The 10,548-nt window shown below is 40.3% G+C and overlaps 1 protein-coding gene across 1 annotated transcript in view; it reads left to right on the top strand.

Moving 5' to 3' along the window:
* Positions 1-869: 869 nt before the first annotated feature.
* ACAP2 (ArfGAP with coiled-coil, ankyrin repeat and PH domains 2) overlaps positions 870-10,548 on the top strand; it is a 194,773-nt gene continuing 185,094 nt past the window's right edge. The window contains exon 1 of the mRNA XM_077119331.1: positions 870-916. Coding sequence (XP_076975446.1) covers positions 870-916 — 47 coding nt within the window. The remainder of the gene's footprint in view (positions 917-10,548) is intronic.

Genomic DNA, 10,548 nt, shown 5'->3' with positions numbered 1-10,548 from the left:
CTCTTCTTTATGCCAAATACCAGCTCCTTCAGGAAGTGGTCTCTGGTTATATGAAAAGATGTACGTGGAAGCAATTTCTGAATTATAAATCGATGAAACCAGGTGTGAAAAAAAGGATTTTGTCATTAAAACTACTCTGTTCCTCTCCTGGCCTCAGTTTTCCTAAATTGAAAGGAAGGAATGGTTTAGCATATCTCTTCCTTTTATAATTTCTGCCCTTACTTCAGATCGCTGCCAAATCCGTTTTAAAAGAGCAAATCTCCCTCACAGGTTCCTGTGCACTGGCGGCTCAGTCGGGCGGGGATAGGGAAGCCGAAGAGGCCGGGACTCCAAGGGAAGAGCGGCGCGCTGTCACATGACTTCCTTCCCAAAGAGCCTCAGCTGCCCGCCTCTCCGCAATCCGGTGCGTTCCGCCAAACGATGCCAGTGCATCCTGGTTGGCTCGGGAATCGCTGCGTCAAGGAGGCGCCCACGGTCGCGCTGCTCACTGGCTGGATCTACAGTCACTCAGGCTCGTTGCCAGGGCACACGCAGGCGGTGCTACCGGAAGCTCCTCCCACTGCCCGACGGGTTCGTGGCTGGCTGGCGGTGGCTGTCACTCCCGGGTGGCTTTGCTGGGGCCGGTCCTCTGCTGGGGGCGGGAGGAAGAGGGGCCGGACTGGGGCCTGACGACTGTCGCTGCTGCCGCCACCGCCACCGCCTTCGCGGCTGCTATGACCAGCGGAAGAGGCGATCTCCGCAGCTCAGCGCAGCGCTAGCCCTGGCCGTGCCCCAGCCGTGCGTCCGCCGTAGCCGTCTGGGTCCCCAGCGCGGCCGCTCCCTCGGCTCTTCCAGCGCCGCCCGCGAGGTGAGGCGGAGGCAGGATGAAGATGACGGTGGATTTCGAGGAGTGTCTGAAGGACTCACCCCGCTTCAGGTAATCGACACTGCTGCCCCGCGCAGGGCCGGGATCACCTGGCAGCTGCTTCCCCAACGGCGGTGGGGGCGTGAAAGCCGGCCCCCGGGAACGAGCCGAGGGCCCCGAGGTGTGTGCCTTCCGACGGGGCGAGCGGCCGTTGCCGCTCCTTCCGACCCCGCCGGGGCACTGGAGCCCCCACCGACCCTTCCCGAGGGGCGAGACTGTGGCGGGGAGAGGGGTGGCGCCTCCTCATCCACCTTTCCTTGCCCTCTGCCCAGGGCCAAGCGTCTCAAAGGCCGCCGCTCGCCGGGCGCACCCGCTCTGGCGTCGAGGAAATGGGGTGCAGCCGCCTCCCCAAAGACCCAAACCTTTTGCGCGCTGTCGTCGCCGTCCTCTTGCTGCTTATCCTTTCCTCTTCCTTCCGCTCCTTCTTCCACCCCCACTCCCTCCCCCCCGTTGGGGGGGGCACCCTCATGCAGATCACTTAGTTCCTCTTTGCGCTTCCCCCCCACCCCCTTACCTCGGGGAAGAGGGAGTAGGGGGCGAGCTGGTTCGTCGACTTCTGCTTCTTCGGTGTTCCCTGCTAGAGGGGCTCTTGGGAAGGCGCTGGCGGTCGATTTGTTCGCGAGTCGGGGGTGGGGGTGCTTTGACCAACGGCGTTGTATCAACCCTCGTCCATTGCTCTGCATTTCTTTCCACTTAAGCACTTTGGGGACGGCTGTCGAGAGGTACTGGGGCTGAGGAGTGAGCGCTAGGAGAAACAGCGCATTTCTGTTTTGAGAACGGAAGTAGGAGGGCCCTGAAGATTGCATTTCTGTTCCTCTTCAGCAGCCTTGGCTCTGGAGGGCCCCGGATCACAGTCGGATGCTCCTGGTGGATCTGCCACATAGACGGACGCGATGGCGCTCCGATTCACATGGGTTGCCCCTCCTTGCCTGTGAGGGGCGTCAGACCTTGAGGGTGCCCAGAATACCTGCTCTTTCCGTTTCAGGCATTGTAGGAAACTCGAATTGTTTTGGAGAATTGAGTTTTTCTACGTTGTATTTCACTGTGTGATGTGTAGGGCTCTCCTTAGGCCTTAAAAAAAAGGTCATAAAACTTCCATTAGTGACATTTCTTGAAAGCTTCTCCCCCTGAGAATTGTGTGTGCGTCCCCTGATCTCTAGGCCAAGCCTGTTTTGTCAATTCTTGCATCTTCTGCAAGGGAACTAACTGTTCTCATCCTTGTCACTATTAATTTCCCATTCCCTTTTCGGTGAACGCAAAGAAAAGAATTGTACCACTAAGGAACTCCTGCTTTTGAGAGAAAATTCAAGAACGTGTTTTGTCTTTGATCTTTGATATTTTCTAGTGTTAATTTTATTTGGAGCTTCGAGCTGTTGCTTGTAAAAAACCCTGCACTTCCTTTATTGCTGTTTTTACTATGAGTGTTTGAAACTTTTTTATGTTCAGTGTGACTCGGAAGAGACACAAATGGGTTGTCTAAGACAGCCTTGCAGATTATCTTCCTGGATGGTGAATCAAATGAAATAATTTTTAAAATGTACTTTAGAAAGTTCTCCTGCTTTTTGTGAAATTTTTATTAATGTGACTCAGCTATTTCTATTTTAATGAAGTAATCATGTCATTTTCCTCTTAGAAAATGTGTCTTTGTGCTCAATTTGTTTAACGTTTTAAGTTTTATCTTTTTCTCAGCATTTTTTTCCCCCCATGGGCAGGCACTGGGAATCAAACTGTGGTCTCTGACATGGCGGGTGAGAACTCTGCCCCTGTGCCACCGTTGCCTGCCTTAAAAAAAAAAGTGAAGTGATTTGGAAATGCTTGTAGCCACTGGTCTTGGTCATGAACTATGTGATGTCTTTGTCTTTGAAATAAGGGAATCATTGAATATAAAATACTGATTACATTATACAGAATATTATAGTGAACTTTTTAAAACTCGAATGTAATGTCTACTTTATTGAAATTAAGATATTAGAAATTTTCAGGAGTGTTGTTTCTAGTAGTTCAATTTTTGTTTGGTGCAAATTGGGAAGCGATTCCAAGATTCCAAGAACTGCAATACCTTGTATACATTTTTTTTGGTCTAGATTAGATGTGCAGTGGAGGGAAGAATGCCAAGAAATAAAGTCTCACATTCGTAATTTTTAGTTTTTCTATAGTTTCATTACTTTGCACAACTGTATAGCATTTGAAAAGAACATTTCAGGATAGCCTTTTTATTCACGTTTTATGTTAAGGAAAATGTGACTTTTAAGAGTATTGTGTCTTATTATGGGTGATTTATCGGAATTTTTCATATCAAAATGGAAACTTTATGAGGACTTGCAAGGTAGCCGCAGCAATTATTCTTTGTAATAATTATTATGGGTGATTTATCGGAATTTTTCATATCAAAATAGAAACTTTATGAGGACTTGCAAGGTAGCTGCAGTAATTATTCCTGATCTATTGTGCTGTCTTTAAATTGATTCCTATTTTTATTTTCCTTCTAAAGTGAATCTTGAGGCATTATAATACTGGCATACGGACCTAACTGCCTTTGATGCTGCAGAATTAAGGCAAAAGGCAAATCTTGCTAATTTTTTTTCTTTGTTCAAGTTTTAAACATTAATTTTCCTGTTAAATGGATGAGGAATATAAGACTGGTTGAAATAGGGAGGAAGGATGTTTCAGTTGTAACATTATCTTTAGTAATTTGAATAAAGTCAGTGGTTACTTTTATATTCCAATTAATTTTTTTGTTTGTGCTTAGTTAGTAGGGCACATTGCATTGTGTAATTTTGGCTTGCCTTTTTAGCTTTTTAAACAAAGACTAAAGCAGCTTAAAGGTCAAAATCTTGTTCATATAAAAATTTGCAAGAACATAAATGTATCTAAGGGTACTTTTTTTTTAGGTGAGAATTTTACATTTTGAACAACATTTTTTGAAGTTGTTTGAACTTGTTTGGGCACTAAATTGTATGTGCAGTTGCTTTTATGAATATTGTGCTTTTCTTTTATTTAAACATTTTGATTCACTCAACAGAGTGAACATTTAGTTTTGAAATAACAAGTTGAATTAATTAGTGCTTTCTGAATCATGAAAGATTTTTGCCCTAAGCAAATATAAAAATGTTGGAGTTAGTAAACCTTCAAACATTTAATTCTTATCTGATATATGCAATTTTTATCCTTTAGTAGTATTTATTGTATACCATTTTGAAGGTTTTTCATTTGTAGATTCTATTTCTGATATGGTCATTGTTAAGTAACGGGTTAAAAATTTTTTTTATTTTTGTAGAGCGTTTTTGGATGAAAGGTTTTAATGGGTGAAAGACATTGGAATAAAATATGATTGTATATACAGTGGTTATGTTTTGCTACTTAATCAATCCTAGATTGCTTAGCCACTTTACCTTCCTTCCATCATTAGAACAGATAAACTTTTAACAACTGGTATCTTGTACATGGAAAACTACAAGGAATGAGGGGAAATGTGTTTTCATCTCAGAAATGGTAGCATAGAATTAATAAAGTAATTTTATCGTAAGCCAAAATACAGGAACTGTATTCTTCATTGCGGCGGCTTCTCAGTGCTACATTTAATGGAACATCAACTTGTATTGAGAGAAGGAAGCACAAGATTTTGTAATGTGGAGGACCCCTTACTAGATGCTTTTATGTCTACTCTCTCAGTTAATCTTTAAAGTATCTCATCAGGTAGAAATTATCTTCATTTTTCAGATGTTTAAAAAAATCCCAACATTTGGGTATTTTGAGAGGCTTGACTTTTTTTGTGTTACCAAGTGGTGAATGTTGGAGTGGATTTACCCATTTACTCTATCAAACCGAAGCCTTTAATTGCATTGATTGAATTTGCATTATCTAAATTTATATATCTAAAATATATCTTTTATTATGTAGAAATTTAAAAATTGGCTTTTCTGTATTACCTAAGATCTTCCCCACCCATTATTACAAAATATTTTTCAGTCATTTTATAATTTCAGTTTCATGTAGTCCAGCTGGAGTTTAGTTTTAAATATAGGCGATAATCTAAACTTCTTTTCTTTCTGATGGAAGCCACTTGTTTCAACACCTTTTATTGAATAACTGGTCCTTTCCCCATGGATTTAAAGTGCTACTATTATCATATATTAAAATTCTATATATGCGTGGGTCTATTTCTAGATTCTACTCTTTTCTATTGATGTATTTTTCTATTTACATAAACACCATACATTTTTTAGTTACAATACTTTGTAGTCTATTGTGCTATTTGGTTGGACAAGTTTCCCTTTATTTTTTCAAAATTTATGACTATTCTTGAATATTTTAGTTTTTAAGGTAGTTTCTTCCATTTCAGAAGACGGTATATCTTTCTATGTATTTTAGCTTTTTTTATTTAAAACTTTTTATTATGTAAAATATTAGTCATGGTTTTTACATGACACATGCTTTAGTTTCAAAGACACAAATAGGTTGAAAGTAAAAGGATAGGAAAAGAGATAAACCACGTAAACAGTACCTAAAAGATTGCTGGATGGACTAGGTTAATATCACATAAAATGAACTTTAAGGCAAAAATTGTTACTAGAGAAAAAGGACATTTTATAATGATAGACAGGTCAATCCATCAGAGAGAAACAGCAATTATGTATGTAGGTAACAATGGTGTCCCAAAATGCATAAAACAAAAATTGACAGATTTGAAGGGAGAAATAGAGAATTCAGGAATAGTATTGGCGATGTCTGTAATGGGTAGAACAAACAGGCAGATAGACGATCAACAAGAAATAGAACACTTGAACAACACTATAGACCAACTAGACCATGACAGACATCTGTTGAACACTTGGTAAGCTGTATCAATTCACTCTCTTCTCAAGTGCATATGTAACATTCTTCAAGATAAACCATATGTTTGGTCATAAACCAAGCCTTCAGAAATTTAAAAAGATTGAAATGATACAAAATATATTTTCTAACCACAGTGGAATGAAGTTAGGAAAAAAAGAGTGTGTTAGTTAGATTCAGTTGTCAACTTGGCCAGGTGAGCATACCTAGTTCTGTTGCTGCGGACATAAGCCAATGGTACGTGAACCTCATCTGTTGCTAATTACATCTGCAGTCAGCTAGGAGGCGTGTCTGCTGTAATGAGTGACGTTTGACTTAATTGGCTGGTGCTTAAATGAGAGATTGCAACGTAGCACAGCTAAGCAGCTCGGCATTCCTCACCTCAGCATTTGCAGCTCAGCCCAGGCCTTTGGAGATGGAGAAAGACGTCACCCTGGGGAAAGTTGTTGGAACCCAGGGCCCTGGAGAGAAGACCAGCAGAGACCATCCTGTGCCTTCCACGTAAGAAAGAGCCTCAGTGGAAAGTTAGCTGCCTTTCTTCTGAAGAACAAAATAAACCCCCTTTTATTAAAAGCCAATCCATCTCTGGTGTGTTGCATTCCGGCAGCTGGCAAACTAGAACAAATAGTAAGGAATTCTGGAAAATTCACAAATATGTGGAAATTAAGCAACATGCTCTTAAATAACCAGTGGGTCAAAGTAGGAATCACAAGGGAAATTAAGGAATTTCAGACGACTGAAAACAAAAATACAACACAGAAACTTATAGGATGTAGAAGGACTTAGAGGGAAATTAATGGCTGTAAACACCTTTGTTAAAAAAGCAGGATCTCAAGTCAGTGACTTAATTTTTTGTTAAATGTTTTTTATAGTTGTGTATAACATATATGCAAAGAAGAAAAAAAGCAGTGATTTTCAAAGTACACTTCAATAAGTAGATATAGAACAGATTTCAGAGTTTGTTGTGGATTACCATTCAACTATTTCAGATTTTTACTTCTTGCTGCTCCAAAACCCTGGAGGCTAGAAGAAATTTATTTCTTTTTTTGTGAAAAATTACAAATACACTAAAAAGCAATAAATTTTAGAGCACATCACAACAATTAATTGTAGAACAGATTTCGGAATTTGGTATGGGTAACAATTCCACCACTGGGTTTAATTATCAGTAGGCTTAGCTTCTCCTTTGCAGGAAAAAGCTTCATAGGGGCGAGCCCCAAGATTGAGGGCTCAGTCTATTGAATTGATTGTTCCTGCTGCTTGCAAGAATATCAGGAAAGGAGGAAATCTGTTCACTTTTCATTCTTTTTTCTTGAGTCTCCTCAGCCTGAATCATTGCATTTGCCTGCTCTTCATAGTCAATGATGCTTCTGCAAGCTGTAATCTGCTATTGAAACTTTAGAGAGAATTTTTTATTTCAGTTATTGTGGTCTTCAACTCCACTGTTTCTGTTTGGTACTTTTAAAAAATGTCTCTTTATTGAGGGTCTCATATTGTTTTCCTGATAACATTTAGTTCATCTCCATGTTTTCCTTTATCTCTTTGAGCATGTTGGAGATAATTTTTTTTTCAGCCTTTAGTATGTCCAAAATTTGGTCTTCTTTGTTGATGGGTTCTGGATTTTATCATGTTCTTTTGGAGCGCCATCATTTCCTGTTTCTTTGTTTGTCTTGCAGTCTTTTGTTGCGCACTGTATACTTTAATATTTTAGAGGTTTGATTTTGGGGTTTAGTCCCTGGGCTGTCTGTTCCTTAATTTGTATCCAGCTAGTGATATGATGGAGATTCCCTTGAATTCCAGAAGCTAACGAAAACCAACCAACCAAACACCTTTTCATAGTCTTCGAATTGGTTCTTTGTTAGTTGGTACTCTTCTTAGTCTTCCTACCCAAGGTGAAAATGTAGGATCTCTCTGTCTTTTTTTGTTATGCATCTTGTCCTGGCATGGAGTTATGGTCTTAGAAATTCCCCCATTTCTAGGAATCTGAATAACCCCTCTAGTCCCTATGATATAGACTCCCTCTCACTCACCCTTCTTCCCTACCTCAGTCTCTATTGTGTGTCTTATGGTAGATAATCCTTTGCCTCATGCTGCCTCAATTTAATGTTTCTTGTTTATTTTTGTTTTTTACACTGTTTTGACTCCTTTGTAAGTTGCTTCTGTCTGCAGTGCAGGGTCTGGGAGGGCAAGCCAGGTCTATCCAGGTTCAATCTTTCCGGCTACCCATGGCTTCCCACCCTTCATAGATGGGTATTGACCTATAGGCAGTTCAGGATATGAATAGAGTTTCCTCTAAACAAGAATGGGGACCTAAAATGTGAGTCTAGGCTGCCTCCACATGATGCCAGAGGGGAGGGGAACAGGCCAGCAAGGACTCCTGGAGTTTTTCCCAGTGTGGTTTTTTTTTTCGGGATGGGGAGAGGTTGGGGTATGTGCATGGTCTGGGAAATGAACCCAGGTCTCCTACATGGAAGGTGAGAATTCTACCACTGAACCACCATGCACACTTTCCACCATTTTTTTTTTCTTGCAAGAACTTATTTATATTTCTAGTGTTAATCAGTGGAATGCATAGGTCTATACAACCCCTTTAGATCATGTTCACCTTCAATATGGTAATATTACTTATAGACCCACTAGAGAACTGCCTTTACTTATATCTGTTCCCTTACATTTGAGTTCAACCTCAATGGCTAACTGTTCACCTATCTCTAGCTTCTATGTATCTCTAGGTTCCCTATATTCTATATTATAAGTCTCTGGTTTTACCTTTACCATGGTCATAAAAACAAGAGTCATACAGTATCTGTCCTTTTGTGTCTGGCTTATTACACTCAGACTTGTGTCCTCAAGGCTCATCCATCTTGTCATGTGCTTCAGGACGTCATTTTGTCTTACTGCTGCATAATATTCTATCGTACGTATATGCCACATTTTGTTAATCCACTCGTCTGTTGATGGGCATTTGGATTGTTTCCAGCTTTTGGTGTTTGTGAATAATGCTGCTATGCATGTTCACGTGCAAATGTCTGTTTGTGTCACTGCTTTCAGCTCTTCTGGGTATAAAATGAGTAATGGTTTTGGCCATGTCATAGGGCAACTCAATATTTAGTTTCCTAAGGAACTACCAAACTGTCTTCCGTGGTGGTTGTACCATTATACATTCCCACCAGCAGTGCATAAGTGTCCCAATTTCTCCATATCCTCTCCAGCATTTGTAGTTTCCTGTTTGTTTAATAGCAGTGTTGTTATAGGTGTGAGGCGATATCTCATTGTAGTCTTGATCTGCATTTCCCTTATAGCTAATGAAAATTAGCATCTTTTCAAGTACTTTTGAGCTATCTGTATTTGCTCTTCAGTAGAATGCCTATTCATATCTTTAGCCCATTTTATAATTGTGTTATTTGATCTTTTGTTGTTGAGTTGCATGATTTCTTTACGTATATAGAATATCAAACCTTTGTCTGATGTATGATTTCCAAAGATTTTCTCTCATTGAGTTAGCTGCCTCTTTACCTTTTTTGACAGAGTCTTCTGAGGTGTAGAAGCATTTGATTTTGAGGAGTTCCTATTTATCTATTTTTTTCTTTAGTTGCTTGTGCTTTGGATGTAAAGTTTAGGAAGCTACCTCCTATTGCTAGGTCTTGAAGATGTTTCCCTATGTTTTCTTGTAGAAGCCTTATGGTGCTAGTTATTACATTTAGGTGTTTTTGTATAGAGTGTAAGGTAAGGGTCCTCTTGCATTCTTCTGGCTATTGATACCCAGTTCTCCCATGCCCATTTATTGAAAAGACTACTTTGTCCTAGTTCAGTGGATTTGGGGACCTTATAAAAAATCAGTTGACTATATATTTGGTGGTCTGTATCTGTGCTCTCAATTTGATTCCATTGGTCAATACTTCTATCTTTGTGCCAGTACCATGCTGTTTTTTTTTTTAATTTTATTTTTTTAAATACCAAAAAACACCAAACAAACGTAAACATTCCTATTTTGATCATACCATTCTACATGTAATTCACAATATCATCACATAGTTGCATAGTTGCATATTCATCATCTTGATCATTTCTTGGAACATTTATATCTATCAGAAAAAGAAATAAAACAAAAACAGAAAAAAAATTTATACATATGATACCCCTTACCCCTCCCTTTCCTGATCACTAGCATTTCAAACTAAATTTATTTTAACATTTGTTCCCCCTATTACTTATTTTTATTCCATACTGTGGTAGTTAGATTCAGTTGTCAACTTGGCCAGGTGGAGGCACCTAGTTTTGTTGCTGAGGACATGAGCCAATGGTACGTGAACCTCATCTGTTGCTAATTACACCTGCAGTCGGCTAGGAGGCATGCCTGCTGCAATGAATGACGTTTGACTTAATTTGCTGGTGCTTAAATGAGAGAGCACAACGTAGCATAGTCCAAGCAGCTCAGTATACCTCATCTCAGCACTTGCAGCTCAGCCCAGGCCTTTGGAGGTGCAGAAAGGAATCACCCCGGGGAAAGTTGTTGGAACCCAGAGGCCTGGAGAGAAGGCCAGCAGAGATTATCCTGAGCCTTCCCATGTAAGAAAGAACCTCATATGAAAGTTAGCTGCCTTTCCTCTGAAGAACTGACAAAATAAATCCCCGTTTATTAAAAGCCAATCTGTCTCTGGTGTGCTGCATTCTGGCAGCTAGCAAAGTAGAACAGATACCATACTGTTTTGAACACTGTGGCTTTATAATAAGTTTTAAAATCAGGGACTGTTAGTCCTCTCATTTCGTTTTTTAGGACGCTTTTAGCTATTTGGGGTCTCTTTCCTTTC

The sequence above is a fragment of the Tamandua tetradactyla genome, chromosome 10, assembly GCF_023851605.1.
Source record: "Tamandua tetradactyla isolate mTamTet1 chromosome 10, mTamTet1.pri, whole genome shotgun sequence".
Taxonomy (NCBI): Eukaryota; Metazoa; Chordata; class Mammalia; order Pilosa; family Myrmecophagidae; genus Tamandua; species Tamandua tetradactyla.
Note: the sequence above shows the minus strand (reverse complement) of the source record. Positions and strands in the feature narration are given on the sequence as shown.